The sequence below is a fragment of the Bidens hawaiensis genome, unplaced genomic scaffold (genome assembly GCF_021521415.1).
Source record: "Bidens hawaiensis isolate Kalapana, Puna unplaced genomic scaffold, B.hawaiensis_p1.1 tig00020749_1, whole genome shotgun sequence".
Classification (NCBI taxonomy): domain Eukaryota; kingdom Viridiplantae; phylum Streptophyta; class Magnoliopsida; order Asterales; family Asteraceae; genus Bidens; species Bidens hawaiensis.
This window is the reverse complement of record NW_027493186.1, coordinates 204937-223462: the sequence shown is the minus strand read 5'-3', so window position 1 is coordinate 223462 and position 18526 is coordinate 204937. Positions and strand designations below refer to the sequence as shown.

The 18526-nt window shown below is 34.7% G+C and overlaps 2 protein-coding genes across 2 annotated transcripts; both read right to left on the bottom strand.

Moving 5' to 3' along the window:
- Positions 1–4178: 4178 nt before the first annotated feature.
- Positions 4179–7515, bottom strand: LOC143561606 (uncharacterized). The gene is made up of 4 exons (XM_077049639.1): positions 7196–7515; positions 6171–6474; positions 4620–5153; positions 4179–4352 (listed from the first exon to the last, which is right to left on the bottom strand). The coding sequence occupies exons 1-3, from the start codon at positions 7513–7515 to the stop codon at positions 5139–5141; spliced, it is 639 nt and encodes a 212-aa protein (XP_076905754.1). The 3' UTR covers positions 4179–4352; positions 4620–5138.
- Positions 4266–5108, bottom strand: LOC143561607 (uncharacterized). The gene is made up of 2 exons (XM_077049640.1): positions 4620–5108; positions 4266–4352 (listed from the first exon to the last, which is right to left on the bottom strand). Exons 1-2 carry the CDS (start codon positions 5106–5108, stop codon positions 4266–4268), a joined length of 576 nt encoding a protein of 191 aa, XP_076905755.1.
- Positions 7516–18526: the final 11011 nt, after the last annotated feature.

Below are 18526 nucleotides of genomic sequence, written 5' to 3'. Positions count from 1 at the left end.
AGCATATCCAGTATCCTCTGTTTATAGTTATAATCTTGGTCTACTTTCTAAATTTTCAAATCTATTTCCTAAAGAGTAAACTATCATTCTCGTCATTGGAGTTGGCCAATTTCGCCTCTATTATTCATAGTTCCTCCCCCCCCCCCCCCCCCCCCCCCTTGCGTACACGGTTTCATTTCCTTACCATTTCGGTTAAGTTGTTGCCATCGTCAGTTGTTTTCTAGTTAAGTTGGTATGAATGACCAAAATACCCTTATTAACAAATAGAAAATAAAGCAAACTTTCATTTCGTGTATGTGGTTTTGTCATTTACATGGTTCATCTGTTTATATATCTATCTACTCTAATAAAAAACTACCATTTTTGTCACTTTTCAATCTCATACCCATTCTCACCTTTTTTTCAACCCATTTCAATATATGGTCCTTATCTTTTAAACTATTTTAATATATGAGTTCAAGTTTATTTTTATAAAATGTAAATCCTAATCGATTCATCCATTAACATTAATGGTGAAATAAGAAAATAAGAAAATTAAAGAAAATAAAGGTGCATCATTGTCAAATAAATTGTTTTAAACTACTATTCGAGTAGCAGTCCATTGTTTGTTTTTTTTTTGTTTTTTTTTTTTAAAGATAGGTTTCAAATTTGAATTTAAAATTTTCTCATATACATTTAAACTCAAGAAAATGTGTAATTTCGTAATTTTCTCTAAACATTTTATATAAATATTGCAAATATGGAGAATACATATTATATATACATTGGTTTTTAGCATTAAATCATTAATGTTGAATATTATAATTATAATCTAAATTCATCTACTCTAATAAAATACTACCATTTTTGTCACTTGTCAATCTCATAGCTCTTATCACATTTTTTTCAACTCATTTTAATATATGGTCCTGATCTTTTAAGCTATTTCAATTTTGAATTCAAGTTTATTATTATAAAATGTAAATCATAATCGATTCATTCATTAGCATTAATTAATAGTGAAATAAGAAAATAAGGAAATTAAAGAAAATAAAGGATATCATTGTCAAATAAATTGTTTTTAAACTGCTATTCGAGTAGCAGTGCGTGTTTTTTTTATATAAGATAGGTTTCAAATTTGAATTTAAAATTTTCTCATATACATCTGAACTCAAGAAAATATGTAATTTCCCAATTGTTAATTGTAAAATATAAAATCAATTAAAAAATTTTGTTATACGCAGAATATTAATGACAACAAATTTATCATAATGAATCAATTTCAAATTCTAAAGATTCTATGAATGATTATATCATCAAAGTTCATGTAATCTGGTATTTTGGATAATCATATTTTTTTTTAGATAAACATGAGTTGATCTCCAATGATATCATACAATTAATGGATTAAAAAGTATAATATTTTATGTGTATAAATATTTTTTTTGTTAATTTCATGGATATATTATCTCATCTATCTAGGGTTGGTATGTACTCGAGGAACCTTATTTGTCACACGGGCAAGTATACGCGACTATATAAAGAGTTATAAGCAAACTTATATGTTACCTTATCAAGAGTTATAAGCAGACATGGACTAAATATTTTGATTTTTGATAAACAATGTATATCTACCAATACATTCACGAATGTAGCGTACAAGGAAGTTTTACTTATTTGTAACATATTTGTGTAATCTTAGTTATGTAATTTCTGTAATTTTAATATAAATTGTAATTGTATTAACAATATATGATCATTTTATTGACTGTATTTCACTTAATGGTTAAAGTTTAAATTTTTCATCAATTACTCGTATAATACACGGGCTTCAAACTAGTATACAATATATAAACCAACAATATTTATGAATACTACTACTACTACCAATAATAATAATAATAATTATGGTACGCTACTCATAAACATAAAAAAGACATAGCAAAGAAAAAACGGCATGTGGTAAGAATGTCTCTACACTAGATCCGAATATACCAAAGTGTTCACTTTTGCATCACAAACATATATTCGGTCTCGGATCATCCATGCAACACCTCAAAACCTACATGCAACTCATTTTAAGAAACTATTCCCGTGCTATAATCTGACCAATAACTTACACAGCTAAAAAATCACCATCCAGACTTCTGGTCATAAATTCCTTGTTGGAATCAAATATCTATTTGTTAGGAAGGTTCACCAAAAATTTCAGCTCGATATGATAGCTAGATCTCTTGTAATCTGTGTTGCTTTAGAGCTGCATTCTGCAAATCCGACCAGAAAGTCAGCCGCGAAAACGAGTGTAAAAACCATACTTAGACAGCTCAAACTCACGTCTACACTGTTCATAATGTTCATCTATGGGCTATGAATCCTCTATAGAAAAATCAAGATGATCGGACAGTTATCCCATAATAGATCGATCTTTAAAAGCACGCAAAACGAACACACGTTATCCAGATTTCAAACACGTTTTTAACAAACCTAAGCTTAGAGTTAGGACGATTGGAGCTTACAATCGTGTTCAGGACGTCTAAAAATGATTGTGGAGCGAAAACAGGCTTTTCCCCCTTTGGCGGCCGTACCGGACCATCGCCGACCATTGCTAAATTCTCTCCAGCTCTCCACATTTATAGGTCAGTTCTCTACCCCGCGGTCTTCGTTCACGTGCCGGTCTCTCGCTCCAACGAAACACTACTTCAAGTGACGTTACATTTTCCAAATATATTTTGTCAAAATATTTATCTCGTTGTCAACTTAAATTAGTCTCGTTAATTTATTATTTCCAACAATAAATTTTTGTCAATTGTTACCCAATGTCATTATGTGTTTGCTCCGAGCTTAATAAAAATAGTGTCATTGTTTTTCCCAAAAATAACTCATCTAAAATTATCATCTCGATTCGATTTATTTTGTCCAAATAGTAAATCTCAAATACGGCGATAGTATTTATTTTTTACGTACTCATCGATACATGTGCTTTAACGTCCGTGTTCGAAAATACTAATTTGCATTTTCCATCTTCGTAAGAACTCGAAATTTCATCACATTTTCACATGTGTTCCTCATTTTCAATTTTCTACGACTTTCAAGTGTATTTTCCTACGGATATATTAGAAAGTGTCGGGTCGAAATTTCACAACTTAACTTTAAAGGTCCGTTTCTTCATAACTTAATCACCAAAATTCCTGTAATCAATCTGTCTTTGTATGTGTTTTTCCATTATATATTTCCTTAATTCTTATAATAAAATAATATCTTTAACTTACAGGTCTTAAATCTTACATAACCCAGTCTAAATATGTCTAAATCTCAATTATGAAATATAATAATACATTTCATTTTACCATGTGTCACACATAGACGGCCAGAAAGCCGTCGTAACACCCACTGCCGTATAAACCGAAGAACCCAACACCGGCATCGATTAGATGTGTAGCGGTGGGGTAAAGATTATGTGATCATCCATGATGATCGACTTGAGTTACATGCCTCTGCAAATCCCATTCTAGACATAAACTTGATATGAAGAGAGAGAGAGAATGGAAACGCATGTCCAACAAGAGGAATAACTGTCACCTTGAAATTAGAATTGTATTCCATATGTGTCCGAAGCTAATACGGTGATATTATGACAGTGATGTTTTGTGTGTAAACCACAATTTGTTAATTAATATATGTTTATAATGTAGTCTCTAAAGAGAAACGAAAACTATTTTGATTTTATAAACAGCGTATTCACTTAATTAAATGTGAAGGGAAATGAATAAATCTTTGAAAAGTACGAACCTAATTTATTAAAAGGGCACAAGAATTTATTTTTCGTTTTAGGCTATCAAAATGGTCGTGCCAGCCATGAATATAACTTACATGGGTGGGTTAATGCAACAAATTGTGATGAATGAAATCCATCACACATATAGTGATGAACTCACAACACAAGAATTGTTGCACATTAGTGATAGATTTTCTTAGTGAAATCCATGTTAGTAGCTAAAATGCCCCCTTTTCGGTATGAAGATGAATCCATGAAATGTAATCATCAAAATAGACTAAAATACAAATTACTTATTTCATCATTTTCTATATTTGTTTCCACTCACTACAAATTCAGCATCGAAAACACGTAATTATCGCCTTCTCTTGTATATGTTTCATTATCAAAACTCTTATACTTCAATGTTGATTCACGTGTGTTCTAAGTATAAGCAATGTGATTTGATCATCATTTACACGAATGCACATTATTAAATGAATGTCATTGAGGCATTCGAATCAGTTCATCTTCATGACATTTCCCTTATGCTGATTTCCAACCTTTCATGCCATGACGATGGTAATACGTCGCAACATTGTCGCCTAGGAGCCAACAACTGTTTCACAAAACACAAAAATTTATAGGGGACCATTTATAATATGTATAATATTTTGGGGAAAAAAGAAACATTTTTGCATATGATACTTGCTATTACGGGTTCCACAAAATGTAGCATGATTGGGACAATTGATAATCGCCCATTATTTTGTTAGGGTTTGACTGATGAAGCCTTGAACTTCTTTCTTATAGCAAAATTAACCCACTAACAGGTTTGAGTAACTTGTTTTGTAGTCATAATTCATAAATAGGCTATAATATTTACCTGTTTCATGTCGAGATTGAATTTTTGAGCATGCACTTTGATCATTTCAATTCCCCTTGGAGACCCGAGACTCGATGTGCAATTCACACGGTCCATTATTTTGTAAATGCTTACGGTCTGGTCTCCTTCGATAAAAGTCTTGTTCATATGAAACGCAACCGGTCTTTTACAAGGATCCTTATTGTGTTCCCTCAAGTCGACGCTAAATAGTGTGCTCAGCATGCCACCTTTTCTCCAAGGTCTAAATGTTGCAGGGACACGAAGAACGTCTGGCAAGAGTACATGGGTTCCAAACACTTCAACCGCGTATCCCCACGATATTGATTTTGTCCATGAAAACCAACGATCATAGCAAACTGTTTGTTGTAAGATCCTATGAGTATCTACTTGTGCGGCTTTGTACAAGTGACGCATCGCGTTTCGGTTTGTCATGTTTGGAAAGATTGGGTCCAGGTAATCGGCATGGTGAAGAGATACCAATGGTGCCATTGGATGTGCTGCCAATACTCCGAACGGATCTCAGCTGATATCCATCTACACAATTTTATTTGTTAGAAACAACGTTACTGTTAACCCCTTATAATAAACAAGAATCCAAGTATACAGCATTACTAGTCAAGGTAAGTGAAAAATGTTGACAGTTCAGTTCAACCGGTCTTGACAAAAACTTTAGACCAAACCACTAACTAGGACAAACCAAACCGATTAGGTTGAGTGGGCCAAATGAACTGACAAGTTTTAAGACTTTGTCAATTTGGTTGTTTAATGTCATGTTAAATGGTTGATTTAGTTTTCTTGACCACTTCCAAGTTCCAACCGGTAAAACGTAAAACTACCAAATTCGGGCAGTGAACCAAACATCACAAAATCTCAAATCGGTCAAACCATTCGACTTGTTTCCTTAAGTGGTTCGAATATATAGAGGTGTTTAACACATCAAATTTCAAGTAACTCAAGAATTAAGTTATTTAAATAACAACTTTGAAGTGAAATTCGAACTCAAGTTTGGTTTGAATTCTGATTACATCAATTGGTAGAAAAATTATAATTCAATTTAAAAAACCCATATTTAAAGTTATATATATAATAAAAATTTATATAAATAAAATGAAATCGAAATCTAAGCTCGTGAATTCGACTAAAAACGAAATTAAAATTCGAATTAGAATCGAATTTCAAATTTTATAGTCCGATTCGATATTATAATTTAAAAAACCCGAGGGACTAAGTGTGCATATTCAAAAACATGAACAGTGAATATATACTAGTCTAAATCTTTTGGGTTTGATATATATTCTTTTCTGAAGTGTAGAAGCCATTAACACAAGCAATGAACAACGAATACAACATAGCTCGAGAAAGAAGAAAATAGCATAGGCTCAGTTAGTGTAGAGGTCGGCTTCACCATATGAAATCTTTTTTAAAGTTATATATGTTAGAATCATGACTGATTCTTATAAAAAAATTCACAAAGGCCCCTCCGACCAAGTGAGAAAATTTTTTGGGTCTGTCACGAGGTCATCAATAGCGATCAGAAATTTGACATTTTACCTGATGAAAACCGGATTCTCTGGTAATCCCAACTCCAAGTTCAGCTAAACACGATGAAATCCTCCCATCACTTCCATACAAATGATGGTATCTCTCCAAACACGAATCCAATACCTTCGCCAACGGATAACTGATCGCAAATCCAGCTCCACCAAATGCCATTGAAAATGAGAAGAACCGGTTTTGCACAAAGCTCTCCGAGTTTGACCCGATGAAATACGGTAGCTCGTGATCGTATTTCGTAAACGTCTTCACCAGATTCTCTGTGAAGAACACCGTATCATCGTCCCCAAACACAAACCATCTGAACAACCAGAAACCGATTATTTTTCTAAAAGACAAATTTATTTTACCTCTTGAGACTCGAACCCGAACCTAGGACGTTTGGGTTTTTTAAATTAGGATTAATTTTATATATGCTTTACAACATTCAAAATTTTCATATATATAACTAAAATTATCATATATATATATATATACACCAAACTTTAGTGAACTTTTACTTAATGATCATTTTACCCCTTTTCATTATATTTGTTTTAAATCATATTTTTTATTAGGATTTTGATCGACATCGACGATAGGCAAGCAAATCGAACCATTGTCTCTCCTCTTTTGTTCTCTCGACGGCAAATGTTCTAATCAGATAATCGAACATGAATCAAATAATTAAACCTGGTATAATCGCGTGATAATCGAACAAGAAGCAACCAAATATTTTAAGAAACTATTGTTTACGAGTAAAATAAAAAAAATATGTTAAATGTGTAATAAAGTGTTTAAGCGAAGAATGGGCAAATTAGAATATTTGTGGTTAAAGAGGTGCATATATGAAATTACAAAGTTTTTGAGAAAAATAAAGATAAGATGATCATTAAATTGGTTAAAACGAACCACATATATCCACCATTTTAACTATTTTCTAATAACACATATATGATATTTTTAGTAATGCATGTTTTTTTTATGAAAGTGGCAAATAATAATTAATACATGTTTTGACTACTAGACTTTTTATAATTTACCTGACGTTTGAATGATTTAATGCTACCGTTTCGGACACAACCCTCGCAACACGTATGGCTGACCGGAGACCACCGCGCCATGTATACCGAAACCGGGAGGTGTCATCGGAGATGCACACGGGCGGAAGAACCGACTCATCAGAATTGTTATCCGACCGAACGTCGAGAAAAACACATCCCCGCATTTGATCAGGCTTCCACCACATCTTGACATACTCTTTTCTTTCGGGCCATGACTTGGCATTCGACGCGATCCCAAACACGATATGATCTAGAGAAGTCGGAGATGAGAAATGATTGTCTTGATCAACACCAAGCATTAAGAATGTTGTCGTTGAATATGATGAGATCAAAAGGTATGCTATTAGACCGAGTAAAGACGAGATGAATATAAGGTTTATTATTCGAGAATTGAATTGGGTTTTTGATATGTTCATGGTGGATGAAGGGTTCCTAGTGAGATTGGTGGAGTCAGATTTATAATAAGATAATTAGTGGCGCAAGTTATGGAGAAGTAGAGTTGAAGTTGAAGTTGAAGGTGGAATAGGAGAGACTTTGTGGAAATTTGGAAGGAAAATGAGAAAATGTTAGGCAACCAAAAGTGTGATTTTATTATATTATATTTATATTTTATATTTTATATTTAAAGGGATAGTTGGGACAGGTGTTAAATGTTTGATGACCAAGAAAAGTCAACTTAGTTGAGAAACTTGACTCAGAATCAACACATTAACAACAGGAATCCTTAACGTGTATTATTAAGTTATATATAATTATTATTATACATTAAAATTGAATTAATAAGGAAATTTTGTTTGTATAAAGTTTTTTATTTCAATCCAAATTACTAATTTATGTAAGTGAAACCAAATACTCGTAGCTTGACAACATCTAAGATTCTTGTTAAAATAAAGTCTCTCTATTGGGGACTCAAGTCATAAAGTAGATAAAGACGGAATAACAATTTATTTGCGTTCAACAAGGGGGAAAAAGCTACGTTAATAGATATTCTTTAAATATTCACTCATCACGAATTAGACTAGATTGGTATTAGACTATTATCTCGTTTAGCTATAGTCTATATTAATGTGTACATGCACTTTTTTCCTCTAATTTTACAATCTTCATCTGACGCTCACCTCTCATTTGTCTTCATCCTTTCTCCCTTTCTTTGGTCATCTTTGTAAGAGATGGTTTCAAGCACAGGCCGTCGACAATGTTTTTAATTATATATTCTTAAAGTTATGTATCTAGATCTTAACTAGTAAAGGCCATACTATTAGAGGTCTAGCTAATCTTATATTCTTATTTGATCTATAGTTGTATTATTTTTTAATTAGTTATATGTTTTCAAAACTATGTACAGTAGAACCTTTATATAATTAAATACTCGATAAAATTAATAATTTGTCTAATCCTAACTTGGGACCAGTATAAAAATTGGATCCCATTGAATAAAATAATAAAATAAAAAAAAATTTGAGATCTCAATGTAAATATATTGATCCCTTAATAATTACTAAAATATTTCAAAATTCTAGGACTGTTTAATAAAAAATGAATCTATAATCATTTGTTTTTTTGTGAACTTCAAATATATATTGAGTTCATTTTTAAATCTCCTTATTGCATTTAAGAGTTAAGCCACTGTATTCTCGTATTGCATCAAAAAGTTGTGAAGAGTTGTTGCCGCTTGCGATGCTTCTTTCTGAGTGACCAGTTCCAAAGGTATTGAATCATCATCAACCGAATTTTGAATGGTATCTGCCATAATTTCTTCAATACTTTGAACCTCGTAACATTAATTATTTTCACATGGATAATTCAATAACTCATTAGCATCCATTTTGTGCCGACATGGACATAGAATTTGAAGGTCGATGCATTAATTTGAGACTTGCTCATGAATATAACCTGACTCTTTAAATTAATAATTTATTAATTTATCGGTATAATAATATCTCGCTAAATTAATAAAATATCTCCGTCCCAACATTATTAATTTATATAGGTTCTAGTAAATATAGCTCTTAAATCTTAAAAGTTAAAACCATTATTTTAGAGGTACAATTAATCTTTTTATTCTTATATGACGTCAACGAAAATAATGACAAAATTGCAATTATCTTTTTATCTAAACACCAATTAGCAAAAGTAACAATTAACTTAAGAATTTTATGAATAATAAATTTTGTAAAGTATAAGTTACATTATAAAATCACATTAAAGGGAAACAGCCTTTACAAGAAAAGTTATAAGGCATTATGCATCGCAGATCAAAAAATATTCCTAGTTATGAAAAGAAAGCATTTAAAATATTCTCAAAAGTAATTGAAAAGCAATCGACTTATTCTGCTATTTAAATTTATTTTTATAATATATAACGATTTTCTTTAATTATTTGAATTACTATTGATACTAAATACTAAATATTAATGCTATATTACTTTCTTGTATTGATGAACATCATAAGTTATACAACACATATTTATAATGTATTAAAATGTCTATTTGTAGTTTGTTATGCAACGAAGACACCAATTAATATACTTGTTTTGGTTAAAAATCGGTCTAACAATCAATGAACCAAATTCATATGTGAGGATTGGTGCTTGTATGAACAAAATAATCGAAGTAGTAATTGTAAAGGTTTGACAACGAGATTTATACGAGCAAAAGCCCTTGGTAACTAGTATCCCGCCGGCATAAAAACCTCGGGTAGTGAAAATTATCACTACCAATTATATTGAACTCGAAAAGGATACAAATTGTGGAATGATAGCTGATCGTGAATACAAGTGTTTGCTATGAACTCTTGGTGCTAAAAGTGTTGTGTGTTAATCAGCTATCACTCAATGTATATATACAAGTAAGTATAACGGCTAGTAACTACTTATGCTACAATTTCGGCCACGTTCGTTTACTTCTTCAACTTGACCATTCAAGAGCTTGGACGAGAGGGAAAGACCAGGTAAAATACTTCGTCCGCAAGAATAGGAATTTCCAGTAAGCACGTGTTTATCTGCAAATAATATATTAGAATATAACATAAATTGACTGTTGAGGATCCTTGAACCACTAAGGATCCTTAGTCCTGTTAACAGTTGCCAACGATACTTGAATTTCGAGGATCAAAGATCCTGGTCCCAACAATTGCCCCCAAACATGATAGGTGTGAATGGGGAACAACTGTCATGTTTATCCCGAGAAGAGTGCACCGTAACCGTCGATTAAGAGTGGATGTGACCGTCGCCTGCCACCAAATAATTACGCCTACTTAATAGACTCAAACCCTTATATATTCCTTCTTCATCGGATTATAAGCGTAATTCCGGCATAACCATCAGGTATCCTTCTTTCTTTTTCTATTATCTCCTTTATCTTTTTCATCCTTCTATCACAATGCCTAGAAGAAATCAGAAAGCTTCCTTTATTTCGAGCCCTAAGGATATTATTCCTGAACTCCAGACGCGACATCTTCTTAAAGATCCAGTTTTCGAGATCTGCAAATTCACCAACGAAGAAATCCAGAGAATCTCCAAATGTTTCCCTGAAGGAACAGTGTTTAGAGCGTATGACTCCCGATTAAGGAGCGATTGTGTTTCTTCTGATTGGGTTTGTTTTCTGGAACTCCCATTCCTTCTCGGCTTTTTGTATCCGTTTCCCGACCTTACAACTACCTTCTTTTCCTTCACCGGTCTCAGCTATATCCAAGCCATGCCGATGATGTGGAGGACTTTGCATACCCTTGAGAGACTGATTATAGAGCAAGATCTTGATTTCAATCTTCTAGCCCTTTCTTACTTATATAGCCTCGTAACTCATGGTTCTAGCAGATTTCTCTTCAAAAGTAAACCCTTTCAGCCTCTACCGATCAACAAGACCACTCACAATGGCCAAAGTTGGAAGAACCAGTTTTTTTTCGTTTTAAGAGACAGTATCCCAAAAGGGAATTCATTACCGTCTCGCTGGATCCTGAAGGGTAGGATAGTGGATCCAGAGGATAGGTGATACTTGTTTTATTGATTAACTGACCGTAGACTTGTTGTTTCTTGTGCAGTATCCAACTTCTCAGACCTTGCTGCTGATCCAGACGGTGTTAAAAGGGTGAATGTGTTCCTGTCTCTGGATCCTTTTGATAGGACTTTCAAGACTGTTATTGAAGAGATAAGCGATTCGGACAAGGAAACTGCTGTTGGGTTTCTATGGATAAATTATACTTAGTTAACCATTTAACTAGTCACAATTAAGGCGGAAGCGTGATATTTACAAACTAAACATATGTATCCATGTGTTTATATATATATATATTACAAGTTTATATAAGATATGTTCATGAACAACCTAGTTTATTCATGTCATAAGATTACCAATAATCTATTTATTAGAAACCCGAAGCAAGGATCAAATGATACGGAAAAACTAAACTATCAAAACTATAAACACTTACATTCTTAACCTTTTAAGAGTGTAGTTGATGTTGAAGAAGATGATGATGTTGATGCTAGACTTTCAAAGGGAAAATCCTCAAACGGAATATACCCCGAGCCTCCAACACACACCGAGCTATGTTAGGGAGCTTGAACACGAATAACCGAGACCCGAGCCTCTTCTTTTTTCTTGGCCGAAAACAAGAACAAAGAAAAAGAAAGAGTTGTGTGTGTTATTTGTTACTTGAAAGTTTCTTGATCTATATAAAATCTTTCAATCAAAATCAAATATTGTGTTAGGTTTTTAAGTCAAGTGACAAACACTCAACCTTCACCAAATCCATGACAAAACTTGACCAAAACCTTGGGGTGTGGGGCCCACCCAAAACCGGCCCCAAAATATATTTATTTATTTTTTTTTATTTTATTTATTTTATACTTTATAAAATATATAAACACCCCATCTTTCATAAACCATTTTATAAAAGAACACATAGTTAAATAATCATTCCAATAATAATTATTTGAATAAATAAATTAACCAATTAATTTATTTAACACTTTCAAGTAGGTATTCAGAAACCCGATTTTCTGAATGTATCGTGTTCTGTATTTGTCTCATAGATCTTATCTTAACAAATACATTATTGGTGTGTGTCTAACTCGTTATTGGGTATGACCCGACTTGGATCAAACACACCTAGCCACATTAACCTAATTATGTGTCTCGGGCATACGATATTCCAACAATCTCCCACTTGCACGAGACTCATAGGAAGTTAATGCTAATGGTGAATACCGCCTAACAACAGGTCACCACCCTAGTGTGTTTGACTAAGTGCCATTCAATAATATCATCCCCTTCAAGTCCATACTTGATATGATATAGGTAAGTCTTATCATTACATCCCTTTGTTACTAGATGTCCTGTCAAATCGAAGAGACACAGAGTGATCATTCTCTCAATGATTAACTTAACAGGCCTTAGACATCTAAACTCTCAACACATAAGAGGAACAAATCCCATCTTGACTGCATACATCCTCGTTGACATCTCATATGATATCTGAGCTCTTTCTTACACGTCATCGTGTTACCGAAATAACAAAGAAGAGAGTCAAGTTATCAGACTTGATGAGAAACCAGATCCAATATGCATCTCAGGTCAAAGGACACAATGATACTCGCCTTTACTCAAGGATTACTTATGATCAGTTGCACTAACTCCATGCAGTGATCCTTGAGAGCGGATCATGTCCAATATTTGTATCCCACAAATATCTATGAACCTTGGTGGCAAACCTATGCCCTATATTCATCACATGAATATCAACCAATCCGGGTTCATAATAGTCTTACCTTCATACTTGTTCCCACAAGCATGATCGACTACGGACTTTTAGAACAACATAAGTCATTCATGGATTAAACATGCAAATATAGGACATAACTCATTGAAAAATTAAAACATAATTAATTATCATGAGATACCCATTACATTTGTTCTTATACAAACACTAAACACAGATTAAATCCACTCACTAGAATACCGAAGTCCTAATGCACAAACATGACCCTCATGCTTTGGCCTATCGAGGAGCTTCGTGAGTGGGTCCGCAATATTTTGATCGGTATGAACTTTATGAATACATATCTTTCCTTTTTCAACTTCATCCCTTATGTAGTTGAATCTGCGCTCAATGTGCCTCGTTTTCTGATGAGCACGAGGCTCCTTGATCTGTGCAATAGCACCCTCATTGTCACAGAATATCTCTAGGGGCTCCTGAATGGTAGAGATAATCCTAGATCCATGATGAACTTTTTCATCCATGCAGCCTCTTGGGCTTCCATTGAAGCGGCGATGTACTCAGATTCTGTAGTGGATAACGCGACAACATCCTGCTTCGAGCTCTTCCAAGAGACAGCGCCTCCATTCAAAATGAAGACATATCCCGACTGTGACCGAGAATCATCTCGGTCAGTTTGGAAACTCGCATCCACGTAACCCTTTACGACGAGTTCCTCCTCACCAGACCCATATATTAAAAACATATCCTTAGTCCTTCTAAGGTATTTTAATATATTCTTGACAGCCATCCAATGACTGTCACCTGGGTTGTGCTGGTATCTACTCGTTATGCTTAAAGCATACGAGACGTCCGGTCTAGTGCACATCATTGCATACATAATAGATCCTATTGCCGAAGAATAAGGAACATGCTTCATCCTATCCTGCTCTTCCTTAGAGCTAGGACTTTGGGATGAGCTTAACACGGTTCCTCTAGGAATAGGTACCAAACCTTTCTTAGAGTTTTCCATCCTGAACCTTTTCAGGATTTTATCAATGTACGCACTTTGATTGAGTCTGATCAATTTCCTTTGTCTATCCCTATAGACCTTTATTCCCAAGATATATGTCGCTTCTCCAAGATCCTTAATTGAGAAACGACTACTTAACCACGCTTTAACGCTCTCCATACTTGGTATATCATTTCCAAATAAAAGTATATCATCGACATACAAAATAAGGAACATGATTATACTCCCACTAGCCCATTTATACACACACGCCTCATCACCGTTTTGGACGAAACCAAACGCTTTGATTTCTTCATTAAAACGATGATTCCACATCCGTGATGCTTGTTTCAACCCGTAAGATTGATTTCCTTAACTTACATACTTTATCAGGATTAGATGGATCGACAAAACCTTCAGGTTGAACCATATGGACATCTTCCTCAAGATATCCATTAAGAAAAGCGGTCTTGACATCCATTTGCCATATCTCATAATCAAAATGAGCTGCAATGGCAAATAATATCCTGATCGACTTAAGCATCGCGACCGGCGAGAAGGTTTCATCATAATCAATCCCTTGAGTTTGCGTGAAACCTTTTGCTACAAGTCGTGCTTTGTAAGTATCTAAATTTCCATGCATATCGGTCTTCTTCTTGAAGACCCACTTACATCCAACCAGTTTGGAGTTAAGTGGACGATCAACCAATTCCCAAACTTGGTTATCGTGCATGGATTGCATCTCGGCGCTCATGGCTTCAAGCCACTTGTCACAATCAGGTTGTGACATAACATCTTTGTAGGAGATCGGTTCATCCGAATCGACCAAGTAGCAATCATCCACAAGAAATCCATATTTCTTGGGAGGTCGACTAATCCTATTAGATCTGCGAGCAACGTGTGTATGATCAACCATTTGATCACCTTCAACATCCTCGTGTTGAAAGCTAGTATCGACCAACTGTGTATCATCCAGTGATTCTTGAACCTCTTCAAGTTCCACTCTCTTTTCACTAGGTCCTTCCATAAGGAACCTAGTTTTTAAGAAGTATCCTTTGCGTGAAATAAACACTTTTTGTTCACTAGGATCATAGAATATATATCCTATATCATCCTTTGGGTATCCTATGAAGATACACCTGATGGATCGAGCCTCAAGCTTATTTGGGGTGTCACGTTTAACATAAACTATGCATCCCCATACCCTTAAATATGAAAAGGATGGAACCTTTCCATGCCACACTTCATAGGGTATTCGATCCACCTTTTTAGTCGGGGCCATATTCAAAATACGAGCCGCTGTAAGTAGCGCATATCCCCAAAATGATGGCGGTAGTGAGCTTCGTGCCATCATTGATCGAACCATGTCCAACAGTGTTCTATTCCTCCTCTCGGATACTCCGTTATGTTGAGGAGTTCCAGGAGGAGTGAGCTGTGAAATAATTCCACAATCTCTAAGATGACTTTGAAAAGCATCACTTAGGTATTCGCCTCCTCTATCGGAGCGGAGTACCTTGATTGTTCGGTCGAGCTGATTTTGTACTTCATTTTGAAATTCCTTGAACATTTCAAAGGCTTCATGTTTGTGTTTCATTAGATACACATACCTATATCGACTAAAATCGTCGGTAAAGGTAATGAAGTACCTTTCACTATTCCTACTAGTGGGCTTGAGAGGTCCGCATACATCCGTATGTATGATACCTAACAAGTCCTTAGCCCTTTCATTTGTACCTTTAAAAGGTTCTTTGGTCATCTTGCCTTGAATACAAGATTCACACTCATCAAACGAACCTAACTCATTTGTTTTCAAAAGACCATTCTTTTGGAGAGTATTTACACGATTCTTGTTTATGTGTCCAAGACGACAATGCCAAATGTAGGAATCACTCAAATCCTTTTTTGAGTCTTTTAGTGGAAGTTTGATATAATGAGCTATTTGAGGTATTGTCATGAACCAATTCATAAATACCGTTGTTTGGTACAGCTTTAAAATAAAAGATACCATTAGATGATACATGCATTTCTGATTTTACAAATTTAAAGTCAAAGTTACATTGTCTAAGAAGGTGCACAGAAATAATGTTCCTAGTCAAACTAGGAGCATACAAAACATTTCTCAAAACAACTTCCAAACCACTTGGAAGCGATAAAGTGAAGTCTCCTCTAGCGACCACGTGCACCCTTGCACCGTTGCCCATGAAAAGACTCGCTTCGCCCTTCTTTAAGTCTTCATTCCTTTTGAACCCCTGCAACCAATTGCAAATATGAGTTCCACATCCGGTATCCAATACCCATGTGTTAGAAGAAATAAGATTTAGCTCAATATTAATCATAAAGACATTACCCGAGGCATGCCCCGCATTCCTCTTGTCTCTTAGCTCTTTTAGGTAGACCGAGCAATTGCGTTTCCAATGTCCGGTCTCCCCACAACCAAAACAAGGATCATCCTTATGACCCCTCGGTTCCACAACCTTTTGTTTCTTTGCCATAACCGGTGATTTGCCCTTACCCTTAAGATGCACAGGAGGACCCTTTCTTTTTGCTACCTTAGCCTTAGGATTGGGTTGAGATCGATTCTTGGATCTACCTTCATTGATCGCAAACACGGGTAAAACCCTTTTACCCATGCTCGCCTCGGCTGTTTTAAGCATTGAGTGAAGTTCTCCAATGTTTTTGTCCCACCCGTTCATGTTATAATTTAACACGAAAGTGTCGAACCTTTTCGACAAAGAGTTAAGGATCAAATCCGTTGCTAACTCTTTTGAGATGGGACAATTGAGCTTGGCGAGGCGATCAATGTAACTTTTCATCTTAAGCACATAAGTTGAAACTGGTTGATTATCATCCATTCTACATGCATGCAAGGCTCGAACCGTTTCGAACCTTTCAACTCTTGATTGCTTAAGGAACATTTCCTTAAGTTGAGTAATCATGTCGTACGCATTATGGTTTTCGAAATCCTTTTGGATTTCGGGAACCATAGTCGCCAACATGAGGCATGACACTTGAATGGAATCTTCCGTGTGTTGGACCCAATTCATATATTCGACCTCACTTCCCTCTTCCGGTTCATTGGGGATAGGTGTTTCCAAAACATGATATAATTTTTCTTGTTTTAGAACAATCCTTAAATTTCGGAACCAATCCGAAAAGTTATTGTGGTTAAGACGGTCTTTAGCGAGAATAGATCGGAGAGATACATTTTGGACGTTAGGGATTATGTTGTCGTCGACGTGTGCGGCCATCTGCAGAATTTTAATTAAGTTCATTTTAGTGTTTTACCTTTTTAATTATTAATACCCTTTTATATATACCAAATATAATTAATAATTAAAATCTAGAATCCAACGATAAACCCGACTCCGGTTAGGTGACCTTTTTCCCATTGTCGGTTTATCAAGGTAGTTATTCATAACAATTGCAAACCCTTTTTCAACTTCTAGAGTTTATGGGACCGGTTCGAAATCATATTTCGTGTCGGCATGTTTATCCCATCAACACCTATTAGACCCCATGCTTGGGTGACCCTCTTCACATGGTTCTAATTTAAGTCGTCCTACTTGTATCAACTTGTAATATTAACATACAAACGGTTAGGTGACCTTTTTCCCATTTATATGCCAAAATTACCTCAACATATTAATTTACTCTACGCGGTTTGGTGACCTTTTTCCCACTAAGAGCTTACTAATATGTTAAGCGTTATACAAAAGGATGGTGTTTAACTTGTTATCCTTAATTTTAAAAGGGATTTTTAGTTTTAATAATTCTAGTTGTAAAACTTTAAATCATGTTCTAACATGCATTTAGTAACATGATATTTTGAAACCATTTTCAAAATTCTAATTTATAATAAAACCATTTTATTATGGGCGTGAGACGGCTAGTTAATAAATCCATTTTATTAAACTACGTGTCACGTAATTACCGATAATTATTAGAACCCGTTTTATGCTTTGTTAATTAATTCTATGTGACGAAGTTGATATCCTAATATCTAACAACCACATAATCAAACAATCAATTAACAAGCATACACAATTATACTAGACACGAGCCACTAAGTTAGACCACACTTGTTAGCCGAAACAAGTGTGTGTCTTAGGTCCGATCCTAAGGGACATACGACACATGGATGTTGTAGCTCCCACTCGATCCCGCATCCAAATGCTTCGAGCATCTTCTTCAACCCCGTTGTGATCCATTGTGCTTGAACTTGGGCCTTAGCTTCCATAAGCTTCCATTTGGGCTCAATGGGTGGGCTTAGGTCCTTTTGGGCTTGAATCCCCTTAATGGGCTTGTGAGACCCATTATCACCATACCCAGCCCAATAAGGCCCAAACTTCCAATTTTGCAATCTTCTTTAAATTTACAAAACAAATGTCCTAATACATTTTTTCTATAAAATAAAGATATTACAAATAATCTATTTATTACATACCCATATGAATAAATAATTACAAAATTGCCCCTAATTAATTATTACAAACCGAAACTTTGAATAATTAATAACAATCACAACAAACATCCATTTGGTCTACGGCTCGGTCTAGTTTTAACAAACATAACCCGTTATGTCTTAGGAACCCGTTCCAAAACC